General features: G+C 56.4%; 7 protein-coding genes across 7 annotated transcripts; 4 read left to right on the top strand and 3 right to left on the bottom strand.

The window, feature by feature from the left end:
- Nucleotides 1-554: 554 nt before the first annotated feature.
- G647_10282 (uncharacterized protein) lies at nt 555-2,955 on the top strand (the record flags this gene model as incomplete). The annotated part of the gene is made up of 2 exons (XM_008726273.1): nt 555-785; nt 841-2,955. 2 exons carry the CDS (start codon nt 555-557, stop codon nt 2,953-2,955), a joined length of 2,346 nt encoding a protein of 781 aa, XP_008724495.1.
- Nucleotides 2,956-3,565: 610 nt separating this feature from the next.
- On the top strand, nt 3,566-6,454 carry G647_10281 (uncharacterized protein; the record flags this gene model as incomplete). The annotated part of the gene is made up of 1 exon (XM_008726272.1): nt 3,566-6,454. One exon carries the CDS (start codon nt 3,566-3,568, stop codon nt 6,452-6,454), a length of 2,889 nt encoding a protein of 962 aa, XP_008724494.1.
- Nucleotides 6,455-7,448: 994 nt separating this feature from the next.
- On the bottom strand, nt 7,449-8,627 carry G647_10280 (di-trans,poly-cis-decaprenylcistransferase; the record flags this gene model as incomplete). The annotated part of the gene is made up of 1 exon (XM_008726271.1): nt 7,449-8,627. One exon carries the CDS (start codon nt 8,625-8,627, stop codon nt 7,449-7,451), a length of 1,179 nt encoding a protein of 392 aa, XP_008724493.1.
- An 843-nt stretch (nt 8,628-9,470) lies between these two features.
- G647_10279 (uncharacterized protein) lies at nt 9,471-10,466 on the top strand (the record flags this gene model as incomplete). The annotated part of the gene is made up of 1 exon (XM_008726270.1): nt 9,471-10,466. The coding sequence occupies one exon, from the start codon at nt 9,471-9,473 to the stop codon at nt 10,464-10,466; it is 996 nt and encodes a 331-aa protein (XP_008724492.1).
- Nucleotides 10,467-11,902: 1,436 nt separating this feature from the next.
- G647_10278 (uncharacterized protein) lies at nt 11,903-13,794 on the bottom strand (the record flags this gene model as incomplete). The annotated part of the gene is made up of 2 exons (XM_008726269.1): nt 11,903-12,095; nt 12,200-13,794. The coding sequence occupies 2 exons, from the start codon at nt 13,792-13,794 to the stop codon at nt 11,903-11,905; spliced, it is 1,788 nt and encodes a 595-aa protein (XP_008724491.1).
- A 2,078-nt stretch (nt 13,795-15,872) lies between these two features.
- On the bottom strand, nt 15,873-16,709 carry G647_10277 (uncharacterized protein; the record flags this gene model as incomplete). The annotated part of the gene is made up of 2 exons (XM_008726268.1): nt 15,873-16,281; nt 16,327-16,709. The coding sequence occupies 2 exons, from the start codon at nt 16,707-16,709 to the stop codon at nt 15,873-15,875; spliced, it is 792 nt and encodes a 263-aa protein (XP_008724490.1).
- Nucleotides 16,710-18,951: 2,242 nt separating this feature from the next.
- On the top strand, nt 18,952-19,653 carry G647_10276 (uncharacterized protein; the record flags this gene model as incomplete). The annotated part of the gene is made up of 1 exon (XM_008726267.1): nt 18,952-19,653. One exon carries the CDS (start codon nt 18,952-18,954, stop codon nt 19,651-19,653), a length of 702 nt encoding a protein of 233 aa, XP_008724489.1.
- Between the last annotated feature and the right edge of the window lie 634 nt (nt 19,654-20,287).

The raw sequence follows: 20,287 nt of genomic DNA, 5'->3' as shown, positions 1-20,287 counted from the left end.
GCTCTACGCGCCTCGCAGCCTTGTCTGCCCCATGCATACAAAAGCCGGAGGCCAAACTCACCCCGCCAGTTCAATGCTGGGAATATTTGGGCGCTCTGGGCGTTGCGGGCGTTGTGGGGGGAGGGGAATCAGATCCTGGGCGGCCACGGGCGCCTAATCCCGGCCTTGTTGCGCCTAAACTGTGCCGCAAACAAACCAGAGGCGCAGCGTCGGTGACTTCATCTCGACCCCACGTTCAAATCCCAGCTCCTCAACAACTTTGAACTGAGAGGACGAACCTGATGCAATCGCCCTCAACGACACGTTGCTCTTCGCTTCTACTCTCACCATTTGCTTGACTATATTTGGCATTCATCCACCGTCTGGTCGCTCACTTTGGCCTTTGCACCTTCAGACCAATTAAATCTCAGCGCTACGCCGTGCATTCTTCCAGGTCGCCTACCCGTCAGGCAAACCTGTGCATGGGCAAACGCACCTCATCCTCGTCCCGCGAGCCTTCTCGTTGACACGGCACCAAGCCCAGGTGCGAGACCTCAACGTCAGCACGGGGCGATATGCCTTCACAGCGAGATCCATCGGGGGGTGGCCCGAGCAAGGCGGCGGTGCGATTCCATGGCAGGAAGAAGAAGGGCAATCAATTACAGAAACCATGGCTTTACGATTTGGTCCTCTGGGCATTATCCATTCTGATAGACCTCTTCTTCCGCGAAGTACATCCCCGAGGAGCTTGGAAAATCCCCAAGACCGGCCCTGTCATTCTCGTTGCAGCACCACATGCCAATCAGGTATGCAGTCCTGCCCGGTTCTCGCCAGCTCCCGCCGGTACTGATGATGCTATAGTTCGTCGATTCCTTGATCTTGATGAGACTCCTCAAGAACGAAGCCAACCGAAGAATTTCATATCTGATTGCGGAAAAATCCACCAAGCGCAAGTTCATTGGGACTCTATCTGCGGCGATTGGAGCCATACCCGTGGGCCGAGCCATGGACAGTGTCAAGCCGGCCAAGGGCAAGATTTTTCTTCCAGACCAAGATAATGACCCTACTCTCATTCGCGGCGTCGGTACAGACTTTAAAAATGGCGACTTTGAGGTAGGAGGACTGATTGTCCTGCCCAAAGTGAGAGGTCAGACCCCCAGCACCGAAATTGCCGAGATCATCTCGTCCACTGAGATCCGTCTCAAGAAACCGTTCAAGACGGCGGAGGCATTGGAATCTCTGACCGGCACTGGGTCCCCGAACGATGATCCAAGCGAGCAACAGCGTGGCTGTTCCTTCAAGGTCGCTCCCTACGTCGACCATTCCAAAGTATACGACGCAGTCTTTGACGAGCTCGAAGATGGTGGTTGCATCGGCATCTTTCCTGAAGGAGGCAGCCATGACCGTCCAGATCTGCTACCTCTCAAGGCGGGTGTGGCCCTCATGGCTTTGGGGGCTGAAGCCAAGCATCCCGGTTGTGGTGTTAAGATCATTCCAATCGGCATGAACTATTTCCATGCACACAAGTTCCGTTCGAGGGCTGTCATCGAATTCGGACATCCCATTGAAGTTGATCCCGAGCAAGTCGAAAAATACAAAGCAGGCGAACGCAGAAACGCGGTCGGCTCTCTACTCGAGACGGTCTTCCAAGGCTTGGTCGCGGTGACACAGTCCTGCCCCGACTACGACACCCTGATGCTGGTACAAGCGGCGCGCAGGCTGTACAACCCGCTTGGCAAGAAGCTGCCCCTACCTCTGGTGGTCGAGCTGAACAGGCGTCTGGTCAAGGGCTACACGACCTACAAGGACGACCCCCGTGTCGTCGAGCTGAAAAAAGACGTTCTTGAATACAATCGTCAACTTCGAGCACTCGGCGTCCGCGACCATCAAGTGGAGTGGGGCAATCCTGCCAAACGTCCGTGGTGGCTCATCCTTGGAACGCTAATCTACCGACTAGGCGAGCTGTTCCTGTTGGGCATAGGAACTCTCCCCGGACTGGCCATGTTCTGGCCTGTCTTTGTTACCACCAAAGTCATATCCGTCCGGAAGTCCAGAGAAGCTCTGGCGGCATCGACGGTGAAGCTGCAAGGGCGGGACGTTATTGGCACGTGGAAACTACTTGTGGCCATGGCGTTTGCGCCAGCGCTCTACATCTACTACACCGTTGTTGTGTCGCTGTGGTTGGTCTACAATCGGCGTGACGGCTATTATACTTACAGAGTTCCCTGGTGGATGGTGGCCCGAACGTACGTGCCCGACTTCATCCCCATCTGGCTTTTCGCCGTGCTCTTCTTCCTTGTGTGTATCATGGTCACCTTTGCCGCTTTGAGGATTGGGGAGATTGGCATGGATGTCGCGAAATCCTTGCCGCCGCTCTTTGTCGCTCTGAACCCACGATCTTCGAGTCGGTTCGTGAAACTCCGGCAACGTCGGCAGGCGCTGTCAGAAAGGGTGACGAACGTGATCAACGAGTTAGGGCCAGAAGTCTTCCCCGACTTCGATGCCGCTCGGATTGTGGCAGATCCGTACAAGGAAGGAGTGTATCAATCCAAATACAAGAAAATGCCAGAGGAGCCGAGGATCGACTCCGCAGAGCCTACGACGCCCACCTCGTCGGCTTTCGAAGAGAGATCGCCGGACTCGCCGTCGGCAAAGAGCATGTTCAGCTTGTTGCCGTCCAACGAGGCGTTCAGCAACATTGGAGGATTTGGGTTTTTCGCATCGCGACCAACGACGCCAAAGAGTCGCAGCCGGAGTAGTTCTGCCGGCGGAGCTCTTACGTCTGCGAGCACTTTCAAGATGACGAGCCTCGACCACGATGAAGTCAGCAAACGCATCCGCGGGGCCATGCGTGAAAGAGGAAGAAAACGCGAAGGCGAGGGAGCGGAGACAGAGACGGAGAGCAGCTATGACATGGCGGACGATGGCCGAATGACCCCGGCAACCGAAGATGAGGAGCCCAAGAAGGACAGGTGATGAAATGACAGATGACGAGTCGATGACCAGCGGATGAATGTTCAGACATTGTATGGCTTGTACTCTTTGGGTTTCTTGTATGTCCATGCCCGTTGCTGTTGTGGCCAGCTATCACAGCTCCGTATACCCCAGGATAAGGAATGAATCGCTCAAGACGCTGGATCCTGATCGGCACCCCCGGTGAAATGTGGGGAACGGAAGATTCCGTCCTGTGCTGCGGCCTGCGATGATGCCAGCACCCGTCGAAACAAGGCAACACAACGCATTTCAACTTGGCACCGGGCACCTCAACACCAATCGCCTTCCCAACGATGCAGGCAACGTTTGTAGCCTGATGTACTCAGTCGCACAGATTTTGATTTGGTCACACTTTTCACAGAGACCGACAGCGTGTAGTAACCAGCGCCGTCCCTAGTCGAGGCTGCTTGCTTTCTGTTGAACAGCCGTCGAGTCATTGCATCCCACCGAGCTCAAAGACCCTGTCTCGACGGACGCGCCGATTTGACCCTCCTCATGACCAGCGACTGAGTTGTCGCCTCCCGGCCTCCTGCCGTTCTATCCTGGGATCTATTTCCTCCATTCCAGCAGACCCCAGCCTGATCCCAGTGCCATGGATCCCTTCGACCAAAACCACTTTGACCAGCCGCGCCCGCCGTGTCCCCCGCCGTCGACGACGCCCTTCCGTTTGGATGAAGGCTTCTCCGAAGACTCGGCCAGCCCGGACGAGCATGGGCGCATGTTCGCGGCCACGGCGGCCCGCTTTCAAGAATGGGTCCTGGCACAGAATGAAGACGCGCGCGCCGAGATTGCATACGAGATCCTGCGCACGCTGCGAACATCTCACATATCAGGCGTGGTCGACCGACTAACGCCTCTGCTGCACATGGATCCGATGGAGAAGCTCCCGCAGGAAATCACTTTGCAGATATTCGCCTACCTGGACGCGGAGACGCTGTTGGCAGCCTCACTAGCTTCAAAGACGTGGCAAACGCGGATCATGGACACCATGCTGTGGCAGGAACTGTACAGGTTGGAAGGCTGGGGCTTGAACGAGAAAGAAATCAGAAAATTTGAAAGTTCACGCATGTCAGCCGGGCGTCAACAGTTAAAGAAGGCCAGAGCGCCGCCCCATGGTCAACCCTCCCTGAAAAAGAGAGTGACGTCCGACTGGTTCGAGAGACGACAGGCGATTCTGGCTGAAGCCTCAACCCCTGTCCCGGCCGACGTCGATCAATGGCGGGAACAGCACGGTCCCATTGAAGTAGACACCGACATGCAGTCCGAGACCGACGACTTGGAGATGCAAGATGCACTGGCAAGAATCCAGAACTCTCCCTCGCGGCCGAACAAGAGGCAAAGCCAAGAGGACGACGAAGACATGGACTACTCTGGTGACACCGAAGGCGAAGTCAGCTCGAGTAAAAGAGCATCTCGCATTCCCGATCATCCCTTCAAGACGCGACTCGTCGTTTATGACAGCAACGGAGAGAAGAAGCTGAACTGGGTCCATCTCTACAGGCAACGGCAGAGGCTGGAACAGAATTGGATCAAAGGCCGATATTCCACGTTCCAGCTACCCGATCCCAGCTACCCCCACGAAGGTCACACGGAATGCGTCTACACTATCCAGTTCTTTGGCAAGTGGCTGGTCAGTGGCAGTCGGGACAAGACTCTCCGTGTCTGGGACCTCGAAACTCGCCGCTTGAGAGGGAAACCGTTGACCGGCCACTATCAGTCTGTGCTCTGCCTGCAGTTTGATCCCACGGAGAAGGAGGATGTCATCATCTCGGGAAGCAGCGACGCAAGTGTCATCATTTGGCGGTTTTCCACCGGGCAGAAGATACACGAAATCCCATCTGCGCACGAAGAGTCTGTCCTCAATCTCCGCTTCGACCAACGCTACCTCGTTACCTGCTCCAAAGACCGACGCATCAAGGTCTGGAGTAGAAAACACATGGTTGCTACGGACCAGGACTATCCCGAGGTCAAACCGGGCGGTCATGTTCGCGTGCCTGTATACATTGTCAACACGGCGGAAATGGGGCCATCGCGCCTGGAAGCCGGAATTGCCAATGGGGAGATACAGGCTATAAAGCCGTACATGCTTCTGCTGACGCTGGAAGGTCACAGTGCAGCCGTCAACGCCATACAGATCAACGGTGATCTCATCGTCTCCGCCTCTGGTGATAGATACATCAAAGTGTGGAATGCCAAGACCGGAAAGCTGCTCAGGACGTTACAAGGGCATCAGAAGGGCATTGCCTGCGTGGAGTTCGACAGCAAGCGAATTGTCAGCGGGAGTAGTGATAACACAGTGAGAATATATGACCCGGTGACAGGTTCTGAGGTAGCCGAGCTCAAGGGGCATACAAACCTGGTGCGGACCGTGCAAGCCGGATTTGGCGACCTGCCCGGGAGTAACGAGGAGGACGAGGCGAGGCGCGTCGAGAAGAGGTACCTGGACTACCTCCTTGCGAGTGGTGTCGTTCTCGAGCATCGGGCGCTCCGGCAAGGTGCGAGAATCAATGTGGAGGGCACTTCGCGATTCACCATCGGCTCCAGATTACCTCCGGGGGGCGGCGGCAGTAAATGGGGTCGCATCGTGTCGGGCTCATACGATGAATCAATCATCATCTGGCGGAAGAACGCCAAGGGCGATTGGGTCATGGGTCAAGTCCTGCGACAAGAGTCGCCGTCTCAACAGCCACAGCTGAATCATCGGCAGCAGTTACTGTACGACCGAGCGGCCGACACTGTCCGCACTGCTGCGGCTGTTCGCGCTGCTCCAGCGGCCCAGCAACCTCGACAGGCTCCGATACTCCCCTCGACGGGCCACGAAAGTGCTGCTGGCAGCGTCCGTCCGGCCGTGATGTCCGTCTCTCACATCCTCCAACAAGCCGTGAACACATCATTTGGCAATTTCGGTACTGGACTCGCGGACGTCACAGGCCTGGGTCGAGCACTCAACGGATCTGTCGAGGTTGGTGGTCCGACGCGCAACAACATCAACCTCACGGTACACGGCAACAGCGTCCAATCAATAGCTCAACAGGCCGCGGCACAAGCTCAGGCGGCCGTCACTCAGACATTGGACAACTCTATTTCGCAGTCACGCGCACGGCAGACGGGCAGTACACACGCCGGCTCGTCCACAAATGGGCACCGTCGCACAATCCCCCATCATCCTCATGACGGACCATTCGCCGCCACCTCAGCCGCCCAACAGCAACCATCTCAACCGCATCCGCGGCAACAACAGCAAGCGCGCGCGCCTTCCGATCCCCTCTCTGCCGCGACCGCAGCATCTCAGAACGGGCAACCCTCCGCCCAGCATGCTGCACCCAGCGCGGCGGCCTCTTCGGTGTCAAGGGTATTCAAGTTACAATTCGACGCCAGGAGGATTGTATGCTGTTCACAGGACAGTCGGATCGTCGGCTGGGACTTTGCCAACGGGGACGCCGACGTTATCGAGGCGTGTCGCTTTTTCACGGGGCCTTAGCCTCGAGCCTCGCATGTGCCGCGGAACTCGATGAGAGGGGAGAAGAAGAAAAGGGTGGACAGAGCGGATAAGGCCGATAGGAAAGACGAGGTTCCAACGTTGACCATGCACGTTTTAACAATAAGATTTGATCGTGCCCGAGTTTGGTGGATTGCATCGCGAACGTAAGACTAGACGTGCACCTGAACGTGGAATTTAGCCACTGTAGCTGCGGCCGTGGCTCTCGTTGGAGCGATAGTGATAGCCCTTGCAAGTTTCAGCTCGTCCAGACTCGTTTTGTGTGTATAATGATTCATGTGCTGGATTTTGCAAGGCGAGCCGCCGAGCAAAAGATGAGTCGCCACGTACGCTGAGGTACTAAGTAAGTATAATGTAGTTCCTCGGACTGGTAGATTGGTCTATCGTTGTACGCCATACACGGTACGTCGTATAGCCCACTCGATAGCTTCGGTTATATGTACCTATAGTACTTTGTATCCCGCAGCAACTCTGGAGTCCATCAATGTTGGTATTCTAGGCTTATGAGAAGGTAGGTAGCTAGGTGGGTGGTTATCCACCTGTATACCAGATGGTGGATAGTAGCTATGCAGGCATAGAAATAAGACGTATGTACTCCGTACTCGGTCGGGCTGACCACTGAAATTGTACAAGGATATCCATCTGTCTGACGTTTTCCACTAAAGCAATCAAGGAAGACAAAACCGCGGCGTACGGCAATCCTGAGACTCGCACAAACAACGCACGCTCTCAATGTACTTTGTTTGAACTCATGACCGCTTGGCTCGCTGGCTTGTAAGCCTGATAGACGCCTGGTTCCCCTGAGGTTGGCGATTCTGTGGGCTGGTTCAAATTCCGGGTGCCCGCGCTGGATATCTGATGTGGCTCGGGACACCGGACTACACCAAAGCCAAATTTCATGGGTTCTCCTCGGCGCCAGCACCGTCACCGTGGTTCATGTCGCAAAGTTGCAAGCTCTTGTTGATGCACCTCCCATTCAGGTAGCATGCACCTTACCCGCCCCCGGATCCGGCCGCGTGGTCTTCATCTCGTGTTCCATCTTCTGCTCGCGCCGCCTGCGCCACTGCCACTCCCACAGGACGGGGAGGAAACTCCAGAGATCGAATTCCGGCCACAGCACGTCGAGAAAGACAATCTCGGTGTCTTCGTGGCATTGCCAGAGCATGAAATCTGACAGTCTGGACACGCCGGAGGTGCGGATCAAGAGATCGATGGGCGGGCAGGACGAGGTGTACGTGTTGGAGGTGATTGTTTCGGCGGTGATGGAGTCGGGCGGAGGGTAGCGCGGTTTCTGGCTCGTGGAGGACGTGTGAGAGAAGGGTGCCGGTGCGTCGTCATGGTGGAGGGTGGTGGAAGTCGACACAGATTCGGTGTCGTGGTCTGAGGCCAGATCGGGCGAGTATGATGATAAGCTGGTCGTGCTTGACGATGGGGACCGGAAGCCGGGGGGCGAGAGGTGCGTCGTGGTCGAGTGCTGGGAGACCTGTTCCGACCTTATGGCTTGGGCGATTCGGTCCTCGCGGAAGGGGCTCTGTCTGTCCTTCTGGCCGGCTGGATGCTCCTCGGGGAGAGGCCGACTCCATTGCTCCACCACACACTTGACCGCGGTCGTGATCTCCTCTCTTGAGGTGTAAGGGAAACACACATTCAAGACACATTTGCCTTGATTATGGCTCGTCGTTTCGACCGCTTTGTCCACGGCCTCCAGCACATCCGGTTTAATCAATTCCCTCTGTCCCAGGATGCGGATGCGGGCGCCGTACCGGTCGAGCAGGTCCCCGTGCTGAACCAATTGCTTCAGCTTGATCTTGGCCATGGCCATCAATGCGTCCACCTCGTATTTACTGCGCTTGAAGTTTTCAATGCTGAAGGCGTAGATTGTCACGGTGTGGACGCCGGATTTGTAGCACACCTCCAGAATCTTGGCCAGGGCTTCAAAGCCCAAGTTGTGTCCTTCGACGGTCTCGATTCGGTGATTTCGTGCAAAGCGACGGTTGCCATCCATGACAAAGGCGACATGTTTCGGGACGGGTCCCTGGCGCAAGGCCCCGATGAGGAGTTCGCGGAGTTGGTTGAGGGCCCATTCGGCCGGTGGCGAGGAGAGCAGCCATTTCCGCAGGGAGGAGGTGAGTCTGTGGGCGGAACGAGATGCCATGGTGGTAGATTGGCCGCGGTGGGAGAGGGCTGTGGCACAGCACGACTGAGCAATGCTCTGCTGTCCGCTCAATGCATAAGATGCGGTCGCGCTGCGACAGAGCTTACAGCTTTGCGTGGTAACTTCCCGGCAGGGCGAATGGTCAGACACAGGCGGTGACAACGAGCGGCTGGCGAAGCATATGCACACAACAGCTCACAGTCGGACTTGTGTCGAGGTTGAGGTTTACGTGGTCACCCAGTTCGAGGCCCCCGGAGCGACTCTCAGTTCTCAGGTGCAAACTTGGTGACAGCCGGGCGGTGACGTGTAGCGCCCATTGTGATTGGCTGCTTCCCCTGCCAAGAGACTCAGCCTTGGGAGCTGCGACGGCAGCCTTGTTGCCCCGTCTGCTGCTGCGAGTACTCATTATCGTCTCCCGCCAGCGGACGACTGAGGTAAGCTGCCCAAACACGGCGACCCAGGACCCCTGCGGCTTCGCGTTCCCGGAATGGCAGAGCAGATGGAGGAGGATATGATGTCTCCGCGCCCGCATCTGGTTTGAACGTTTACCCGGCCTAGACCTTGTACGCTTCGGCCGTCCTGCGACGTATCCCGGGATATCATCCTCCCCCGTGGAGGTCATCCCAGGGTCATCTGCAAGGGCTCCGATTTCCCCCGCAAACTTACTCCGTACACGAAGATGCACTTCCACGCTACACCAGAATGGTGGACAGCGGATTCTGCATGGTCAGCGCCCAAGGGACGCATGTCTGGGAATAAATCAACAGCATCGGTCTCGTTGTCCGCGAAGAGCACAACTACTCTCCCTCCAGGCCTCTCCACTCCCACTCTAATCACAGAAGAATGAAGCTCCTCTACCCGAACTCCTTGGTATTCGACCCAAGCAGTCTCGAAGGATTCGGCGTCTCGTTGCATCAGTACGATGTCCACAAACCGATTCCCGAAGAGCTCATCGATGCAGAAATCATCGTCACATGGGCCAACACCAACCTCGCCGACGCCGCCAAACGGATGCGTAACCTCCGCTGGATTCAGTCCCTCTTCGCGGGCCCAAACGATGTCCTGGCGGCGGGCTTCTCCCCCGACATCAAGGTGACAGCCGGCACCAATCTACACGATGAGACGGTGACCGAACATGCACTTGCACTCCTCCTCAGTGCCGCCCGCAAGCTGTACGAGATGCGTGACTATCAGAACCAGGGCAAGTGGCCGGGACATCTAGGTGGATTCCTTCCCGATCGACCCAAGGGCTCGTTCACGTCGCTCAAGGGTGCCAACATCCTCATGTGGGGCATGGGCAACATCGGTCGGAAGCTCGCGCCTCACCTGATCGCGTTGGGCGCCAACGTGAGAGGCGTCGGCCTCTTTGAAGAAATCATTGACGGCATCCAAGTACAGACCAACGACGCCCTGCCCAAGCTGCTACCTCAGACCGACGCTCTGATCATGATCCTTCCAGGCTCCAAGGCAACCTTCCATGCTCTCAACGCCGAACGCATGAAGTTGCTGCCGAATCATGCCTGGGTCATCAATGTCGGCCGAGGAACATGCGTGGATGAAGATGCACTCGCCCAAGCACTCCACGCAAGGACACTCGGTGGTGCCGCTTTGGACGTCTTCCACACCGAGCCTCTGCCCGCGTCATCCCCGTTATGGAAAGCGCCAAATCTGATTCTTTCACCGCATGCGGCGGGAGGGAAACCTCGATACTCGGAGGCACTGGTCGCAGAGAACCTGCGACGCTTCCTCGCCGGACAACCTCTCAAGCATGACGTCTCGGCAGGAGGCATGTATGCCGCACCACCCGAAAACAAGCCTGCGCTCAAAGCCTCGCTGTGAGCGGGGGGCTTACTCAGGGAAGAATAAAAGACACTGGGAGTACTCGCGTGAGCAAACACCTTGGACCATCTTCACACCGACCGCTATGGTTAGACAGACAAATGTCAATACTACAGCTACATACCAATGCTGTACGTAACGTGCACCGCAGGAAACAAGTCCTAAACCAAGATACTCGCCCTTTACGTTGAGAAGTGTGTTCTCTTCTGTCCTGCCTTTGTAGGTAATCGTGGTTAAGACTCATGTCGATATCAATTAGCTCCCTTAGCAGGCCGGATATACTACATACACTGTACAGAGGCGCCCACAAGTACATTATAGTGGGCGTCTTGGGTCCGTGCCGCTGCCCGTGCCCCTACCTCCACCTTTGCCCAGTGCTCTCCTTGTCCTACTGTACCCGCACTTCCCGGCACTGCATTTCGCTGTTCGTGCTGTCTCTTTATCACCATCAGCCGTCGATCCCGATCTAGTGGCAAACCCCCCTCCCCCCTGCACATGGCCCCGCCTTTAGTCCTGCGAGTAAAGAAAGTCTGGAATAGTCCAGCGAAGGAAGGTGACGTACCTAGCGATCAGCGTGTTTCTACAGCGTCTCGTCCTGTGCAAAAAGCATCGCTAGACGTGGCACTGAAGTTTACTTATCTACCGTCGGAGGTGGCGGCCTTTTTCGAATAACCCTCCCCGCCCTCCCGCATGTTTAATCATCTTGCTTGCTATTAAGGTGACGGAGTCGCCAGGTGGCAGATCAACGTCGGAACAACTGGTTACACGATATATGTGTTTCGGCCATGGCACTGGACAACACATGGTTGGTCTGCACGGGGGAGACGGTGCTGCGTGTAGCCTCCCACGAGACTTCACGACTGTGTCTTACAATACAGTACAGTATCGAGCGTCCAGTGTCGAGGACTGACAAGGTTTTAAATTACAGGAAGCGTGCGTCTGGAAAGCACATGCAAGGGCAGCCCAGGTCTATGACTCGAGTGCGTCGTGGCAAGCGAAAGATGGGCCTTCACGGAAAGACGAATGCGACGCCAACGTTACGATAGGGAACGGTATTCCTGGATTGAAACAGCATGCCACGCCGTAGCGACGCCAACGTCTCGCAGACGTCCCACGGCGATGACATAAAACCCCGGCCTTCTCTCCAGTAACTAACCTAACTCGCACGTCCTCGACGATCCCTAATACAACAAGGTGTTGATACAGGTCCACTCCGCCTGAGGCCATGGCATTGAAGAATATAAAAACATAGAAGTCTGCCTGCGTTGTCTTGGTCGAACGAAGAAAGGCATTCTCCTCCATAGAAGCTTATGGGGTGGGCGGAACCGGTGCTGTCTATCCCAGCCCGCCTCTTGCTTCTTGTGTAGACCAACGTCTTCCAGCAGTCAGATTGCCCCACAGTGGTGCAATAACAGGTGCCCTGCCTGCGGAGATGTTCAAGCAGTGCCATCTGCGTCAAGGAGGGACAAGGTCTCCAGGTCTTGGCCGATGACAGTCGAACGGGCAACGATTTGGTCTCGGAGGCGAGCTCGGATGAGGGGCAGTGTCTTCTCCCAGGCCGGAGGTACGAGTGACTGGCAACGAGGACTCTGTAGCAAGACCTTGGCCAAGATTGCGAGCGCGAGGAAACTGTCCAAGTTCAAGGTCAGCATTTGGACATGTGGTTGGCAGGAAGAAACGGGGCGGAATGGAAAGACAGGATTGTGCGCGGACAGGAGCTGGACACAACGTACCTTCTCGATGGGACGATGAGCAGCGGCACGAGGCGGAGATTGTCGCATAGCACGCCACTGCACAACAGAGCCTGCAGCGCGGTTTCCAGACCCATCGCCGCGCCGGTTGATTCTTCCTGAGAGAACCCCTCGACGGAGCCATGGTGTAAAATGTGGAAAAGAAACGGCCTGAAGAGGATGGCCTTGGCCTTGAAGTACCCGGCCTGCAACGTTCCGATCATCTGCTCACGCACGCTGCGGTGACGTCGCCAGCTCATGGCCTGGGCCCCAGGGTCGAACTCAAACTCGGCGCGGAATGACAGCGGGAGATGGAGGCGCCAGGATGCCAGCTCGTGGTCGAGTCCACGGATCATCGACAGCGCTGGCGCCGCAAAGGGAGCCGGTGACATGCCGGTGACCGTGCCGTCGAACCGGACGGCGTCACCCACATAATAGCGAACTCTGTTGACTATGCGCCACAACAGAATCTCAGCTAGGAAGATGTCCCAGTATTGCTTTTGGGTCTCGTCCTGTGGCTTGCCGCCTCCTGCAGGCGGGGCCGGGATGATGCTTTCGAATTCCGCGATGCCGGTAGGCGTGAAGTCGAATTCGGAGAGAAGTTGACTCTCTTGCAGGTAGATGGCCCAGTACAGTTGCGCATGCGTGCGTTTCGAGCGCTCGTCCATCCGCAGCAGCATCATCGCAGTCATGGCGGCTTGCGAAACGGCCAGCCATTGGTCGTACACGCGAAGCTTCATCGAATGGTAGAAGGCGATCAAGAGCCAACAGCGGACGCTGGGCCAACTGACGTCCCGGGCTTCGACAAACATTGACGTCGCAATGTTGAAGAACACATCACCAATCTCGTCGAGCGGGTTCAGCCCCGACGGTCCAGCTCCCGGGATATCCCAATAGTTGAAGCCGTCCTCGAACGCCGAGATGGACCCGATGGCCAGCACAAGCAACAGGATACAGGTGTCGACAGTCCGCTCGAATTTCTTGTCCGCCGCTTGAAGGGCGTCCCGCATGTCGGATCCCTGCCAGTCCAGAATCATGTTGCGGGGGTGGAAGTTTTGCATGTAGGACATCGCCAGATGGTGCATGGTGGTGGGCTCCAGGTCGAGCAAGCATGACACATCTGGTGCCATGACCAAAGCCCGTGGTGTCACCGGGGCATATGTCTTACGCGATCGTGTTGCGGCCATGGCAAGCAAGCCCTCCACGCTGAGAGAGGAACCGCCACCTCGCCACAACAGCCCCATGCGGCCATTGCTAGGGGCCGGCTGCGGCTGCAGAGCTATTCTGTCTGCCAGGTGATTCAACATGGCCTCAAGACGCTGAAGCCGCTCAGGTATGTTTTCTCGTCGATCATGTTCCCTGACAGATGCATCGGGGAGACGACGGTGTTCGCAGCAACCATCTACTGGCTTTTCGTCCTCAGCGTCCGGGTTGCCTTGGCCAACCGGTGACGCAGGGCTCCTTTGTCTTAGGTCTTTTGGCTGGTCCGTGGAACAGATGGAGGGGAGATCCGATGTGACGTGGCCATTGAGGGACTCGGTGGCAGCCGGTGACTGACCTTCAGAGGACGTCGTTGCTTGACTTTCAGCGGGATTCATGACTGCTCAATAGCATACGGAGGAATGAGCCACGGGCAAGGGGAGTGCAAGGAGGTTGTAGAGGCAGAGCTTTCTGGGGAGGCGATGAGAGATGAGCAGATGTGAAGTGCTGTTGTACCCCTCGGGTGCTTAGTGACTGCTAAGAAGAAGACTGGCCTACCTCGTGTTGGCAGGGCCATCCAACCACACCGAACTGGCTACTGTACACTGCACAGCAGCTCCAACGATCCGATGTTTGGTGGTGGTTGCCATTGCATTCCTCGAGATCGCTGACTGGTTGCACAGCTCCCGGGGAAGTGCTGTCTGGCCCCACTGATGCAGATACGATCACAGTGGCGTCTCCAATCCAGTGTTAGCCATCCCCTTGCATCCATCCGCTGCAAGGGAGCGAGATTGGCGAATGTCGCTATCCTCGCTGTGGAGTTAGAGTTCAGTGTTCGGTTGTCGCGGCGGGCCGAAAGCCTGAGGGGAGTCCGAGTCGAGGTCTGCCAGGAGACTAGGAAGACAATAGCCTGGAGTGGCTGCTGCACAGTACGAGGACAGAAGCGATCAGGGCGCAAAGAGAGTTTACGGAGAGTTTCACGTAAGTAATGTGAAAGTGAGCATTGACCACCAACCCCTCTTCTAGCGCCGTCCGTTGGTTGGGGAGCTGGGAGTCAGCAAGAAGTGACGACATGTGATTGAACAATCACTCACTCGGTGCTCACTGCCTGTTTACCACCTCCTCACCACCGGCTCACCACATGCTCACCACATGCTCACACCCGGCTCACTCACTTCTGCTTTGCGCGGTTAAGGGTATTCGGAATGGCTTCCTCGGATTCCCATGCCACACAAACTCGGCCCAGCAACAATCTCATCCTCCAGCGGATGCAAACTCTATGCGTTGCGCCATGCCTGTGAACGCAGTCACCTAGATGTGCTCGTGCCCGTACATGAATCGTGTTCCCTGCAGCCGCTGCTCGTAGGGATGAGGCTATGAATGTTCAGGTTGGTTTCGTGTTCGCTCGATCAGGATGTCCCTATGTCCAAGCTGCATCATGATTCATACTGTGTATGAGACGACATGTACGTAAAACAGCTTTCCCTCCACGGCACAAAGATCCGAACGAGGCGCCCTGGCCCATCACTTCTCCCTTGCATGGGAGTATCGACTTTTGGAGGGGCGACATGCGCCAACCTGCGCTAAAGCCTCAAGGCCGCCACGGCCCAGCCTCATCCGTTCCCCGCCACCCCGCACCTGCATCTCGGCCAGTCAGAGGGACCGAACGCGCAGTCTCGTCGTCATCACCCAAGCTTCACATCTCCTTTCACTTTATCTGATCCCTGTATAAGTACCCGTCCTCGGAAGCCAAAACTCAAAAATGTCGATGGTCACTCCAAGGTGCCTCCTGAACAGGGTTCTCCAGGTAGGAGTCTTGGTGAACGTCCACCAACAGATGTTGACCGGCGACCAACAACTTGACTTGTCACATTTGGGGAGCCTGCCATCGCGCAGGATACAGCCAGTTTGGACGTCTAGCTGTCGTTGAATACGGGAGGGTTGGTCGTGCATGGTTCAAGCATGGACGTTACCCTGCACTCGCAGGCCTGCTCGAGGTGAGACACGGCCGCCTGAGCCTCTCGTTGGCTTTTGATGACATACTGGAGCGCACACCCAGCCCAGAGCAGAGGTGCCAGGTCTCTAGGGCACTAGGAGGCACTCGAAGGCGTGGAGCTGATCACTCTAAACGACGACTCCGAATGACCATGTGCATGGACCGCCGGACTAGCTGCAGATATCTGTGTGATCGCCTCTCCTGTTCGGCTGATCATCTCCGGAGATGCCTAATTTTCACAGAGGCTCTGACTTTCTCCCAAGCGGACTGCATCAACCCGGCAAGTTCCTTCACACTGGAATTAGTGCGGAAGAAGTCAAGTGAGGCTTCAACACTGCAAGGTTGTGCTTTGCCACTGGCATGAGCAGATGCGTGTTCGTCAAAACGCCAGACGCCAGGACCTTTAGCCACCCAAACAACCAAACATGCGTCCCGTTCCGGAGTCGAGGGCGCTCGTTTCATTGGAGCTAACATACAGATTCATCGTAATACTCTTTGATGGAGCAAATCCAAGCGCCTGCGGTAGTAGACCGAGGCGATATAGCAGGCGCCTCGGATCACCTCCATCGCCCTTGTCTCGAACCACATGGCGCACAGATGCTTGGCTTTCTCGAGTCCCCAGCACTCGACATCCTCCTTGCGAGGCTCGAACCCGTCGTACGCCAGATCCAGATGGAAGCGCCGGCGTGCCTCGTAGAGCCTGCGACATAACACCGGGACGTATGTTTTCAGGACAAGCACTTCCCACGAACCGTCGTTCAACTGACGCACTTCGGGCACCTCGGCTCTCTCAACGTGGTCGAGCACCCCAAGCCTTGACGGTACGTGGTCTGAGAGAGAGAGCTTCACCAGCATATAGGCATCGCAGATGGTATCGTTCAACGCGTGACTGGGAGAGTTAGAAATGCATGGCTTTGTGAAGGCCTGGACCTACCGCAGCGCAGGAGACAACTGACCTTGGTCGGTCAGCCAAACTGGAGTCAGAACGTCTCCCTTGAGGATATCGACCAAGTAGGTCTCGGCATCGACCGTGACTTTGACGGCTCGGGCATGCTTGTCGTTGTCGATCGCTGATTCGCAGCCATCACCGTCGCACGATGTCGCGCTGAGAACCGGCAGCGCATCGTTGTCGGTGCCGCTCTGGGAAGATGGCTCTGCTCGAGTCTCCCCAAGATATTCGCCTTCCGTAGGCCAAGTAAAGGTCAGTTGGCCCGCGGGGAAACCGTAGGCGTATGTGAATTCCATCTGATCAGGACAAGGTGAGGGGGGAGGTGCAGGGGGAAATTGGTCGTCCTGCCATAGAAGAATGTGGTCCATTGCGCCGTTGTGCTGAGATGCTTGCAGAGGTGTGCCCAAGAATTTTGCGCTGTGTGACTCGAGGCAATCGGGCCATTAGTACTTTCCTCGAGAGCCAACCCAAGTGCATCGAAGGACATGATGCACGGGCCAAATCCCGAAGTGATGGGAGGTGTCAAGCCCGCAAAAGCTGAAGGCAGATGACGCTTGCTGCAATTGGCAAAGGCCCCGGTCAATCATTGATCGATCCACTTCTCCCGCATCTGAGCCGAAGACGATACCCCCCGTACTTTGCGAAACTTCGGTTCGGTTCGGTCGCGCTTCCGCCAGCAGCCTTCCACCCACGACGGCGCTAGCAGATATGAGCGACTCATTCCTCCAGTCCCCCCTGCACCTAGCAAGGGTGTGTTGTTCAATTCAGCCGTGTCGAGATCCCCGGCGCCAGATCGGCGACAGCCATCGACAGGATCGAGCAGAGTCCCGTCCATGCCTGATTGTAGCTCGTGGACGCAGAACGTGGGCTATGTCTTGCTGGTTGTCGAAGGCTTCATGCTGGTATACGGCACTTTTTTCCGGCCTGCCTGCCATTCCACCTCCTCACGGTTCACAGTTCCAGACGCTCAATTCGACCGGGATCGGGTTGCACTTGTTCCGGCAGTGTCCTTCGTTTGACGAATCCCTCGATCCGTGTCCGAATCGTCAGGAGAAAGTTTAGTGAATCTTCATCCTGTCACGGCACGGTGGGGCGTCTTCTGATGCGGACTTCCTGCTCCTTTGATCGTTCTGAGTCCGTGAAGCCACAACACCTTCAAGTGTGCCGGGATGTGCGGGAAGTCAGGCTGGCAGTGAGGCGGCATCGTGCCCCTGGATTAGGATTTCGAGCCTTAAAGCTACTCCGTACTGGTAACGAATGTCAGAGTCATTGCTGCGGGGTTGGAGCCGTCAGAGCTTCTACTGTGCAGCACTCTGCAGTCCGAGTAGAGCAGCGTGTCAGGATGTTCTGATCGGTCGCCCAGCCCCGCGCCAAGCCCGACAATCCCACATTCTCTCGTTATCGATCTCGAGCATCACGATCGCCCACTCTCCACACTACGAGTAGCTTTGGTGTCCTTTGTGCTCCCTGAATTCAAGGTTGGCGGACTTGCAGTGACTGGGTCGAAATAGTCCGCTCCAACCTTAATTCTGGCCGAACCCAATAGCGCCCTTTGCATTTGAGCTCTGGTTTTAGGATCTACTGGGGTGGCTGCATCAGCGCCAGGTCTAGGAATAACTTGATGGCCCTGAGATCGTTAGAACTGTCCGGTTGAGGCGACTCGGACGAGACTACGAGTATGCTTGTATCTATACGACTGATGCACCACCGATTAGGGTGGTGTGAAGTGGTCAAGCCTGGATTCTAGCCGGCGGTCCCTAAACAGCTTGGCTTCAAATGGCTTTTTCTGGGATACACGAGGGATACGGCTCTGCGGTGTGGTTCACAACAGGTGTAGCCTTGCGCGCCGTGCGAGACTTGCACGACCAGTCTGCAGGAAAGACATCTCCTGAAGAATATCTTCGTGGCTCAATCCAGGATCTATCTGAGACAGGCAGTCGATGCATCGGAAGTGGGTCAGACAGAGGCCACGACTACATCTGTCATTTTACGGTCTTTCCCCCGGATTCGGTGACATGCAGGCCTCCGGGGGGTGTGGGACGATTGACAGCAGTCATTCGACGCCTCCCACACACACGCCGCTTCCGAAGATGCTTCCGAAAGGGAACAAGAAATTAGGACCAGCAGAAGCAATCGTGCAGCGGTACAGGTAGGGGTGGCTGCAGCAGAGCCCACCTCTTCGCCATTTGGCGGAAGGGGGACCTTGGTCTGTTTTGTTGCTTCCTCTATTGCAGCAGGCTCATTTGTCCCCGGCCCGGCACGTTAGTGTGAGGCAAGGGGGTGGACGAATCGAACGAGTCTAACTATTTGACTGCATTCTTTCAGAAGAGAGCTGGACCGAGCTTCCCCTACGGCGCCTTTCACCCTGAAAGTCGACTTGGACAGCCCTTGCACTGCGGCCAGCCCACACCCTCCCTCGCCCTTTGAGACAACCATATCGACATGGATCCCGAGAATCGACATTCGCCGGATCAACAAGCCTCCTCCCACCAGCCCTGATGAAGCCTCCGCAGTTGGGCAACAGCGCACACTGGGCGACGAAGGCCGTTGCCATATGAAAGAGATTGGAACACTTGAGACATGATCCCCTGGTGGTCACAGCATTGAAGGATGGCTTTAAAAGGGCACAAAGCATGTCCCAGCAGCGGACACTTGCTGCCATTCGCCGATCTCATTCCCGGTGTGGTCTCGGCGTCACCATATTCCCATCCCTACGTCGAATTCACCGGCAGCCTCGTCGACGTCATGAAGAGATACCCCCATCTGATCAGAAAATCGTACGGCGACACGATATCGGAGAGGTGCTTCACCGGCGCGCCTTGGTCGGTGTTGCGGATCCTCCGCATCATCGGCATGGACAGTGATGATGACGAGGAAATCTGTGCCGCAGCAGAAGCATCGAAGCAGGTCGTGGCCATCATCCTGGCCTCACTCTCCAGCATCGACCGCTCGTGGAGACTGTGTCGTCGCCTCTGTCCGTGTCGGAGGGACATATCCCTGGGACGGATCGCTTTGCGACTAGGACGGGCGTTTTGGGTGCCTCTCACTGGCGGGCAATATGCTCGCAGGGGTTCGCTCGAGCTCGCACGTCTACGGACGTTCTTCCTGTCGACCGAGAGGGCCCATGTGCTCTACCTCGAGTTTGAAGCCACGTCCAAAAGGGCGGAACAGAAGGAGCCGGGCGGCCAAATCCCCAAGATCGTGGTGGAGTTGTATCGCGTGTCGGTTTCCATTGAGGAGGATATCAGGGCCAAAGGAATTGTCATTGCCCTGAATGAAGATAATGAATGGTCATCGTCCGGTGATGAATGATTGTCCGGTCGCAGAATCATGTCCTTGGAGGGCAATGCAGCTGCGAGAACCTCGCTTTGAGGAATCGCTCGCGGCCAGAGCGACATGGGACGGAAAACAGCTGAATGTGTCCCCTTCCGACGTCAACCCGCCTGACCCATCCATGAGACGATCATCCGGGAGCTTGCTTGGGGACTCGTGCCCGGCGGAAAGGGGCTCCAGCCACGTCGAGACAATAGGTAATAGATGTTTGAGTTTCGACACCTGATAACCACATCGACGTTCACTTCAGCTCCACTTGACTCCGCAATGGACCAGCTAGTTGACATTCTGAACCGCGTTGAGTAGCTCTTGACACTTACTCACAATGTTGTGCACCTCTTTACAACCTCGACTTGCTCCGTTGTGCCACCTGTTGACACCCACCAGCGCTGTTGTGCCACTCTTGACATTCGCACTCGTACAGTCTTATACCACTTCGTGTAGTGCTATCACCTTCGACGGGACGTGCGGCAACTTTGGGGTGGCTACTTGAGAAACCGGCGCGCGGCAACAGCGCCATCACGGCAGAGTTCCAAGCGAGTGCGTTGGTCGGTAACGGAACGTCTCGCACCTAACATTCGTCAGAGAATGATAGAGGGTCGTCTCAGGTCAA

This window comes from Cladophialophora carrionii (assembly GCF_000365165.1).
Source record: "Cladophialophora carrionii CBS 160.54 unplaced genomic scaffold supercont1.13, whole genome shotgun sequence".
In the NCBI taxonomy this organism is placed as follows: Eukaryota; Fungi; Ascomycota; class Eurotiomycetes; order Chaetothyriales; family Herpotrichiellaceae; genus Cladophialophora; species Cladophialophora carrionii.
This window is presented reverse-complemented; position numbering and strand designations above follow the sequence as displayed.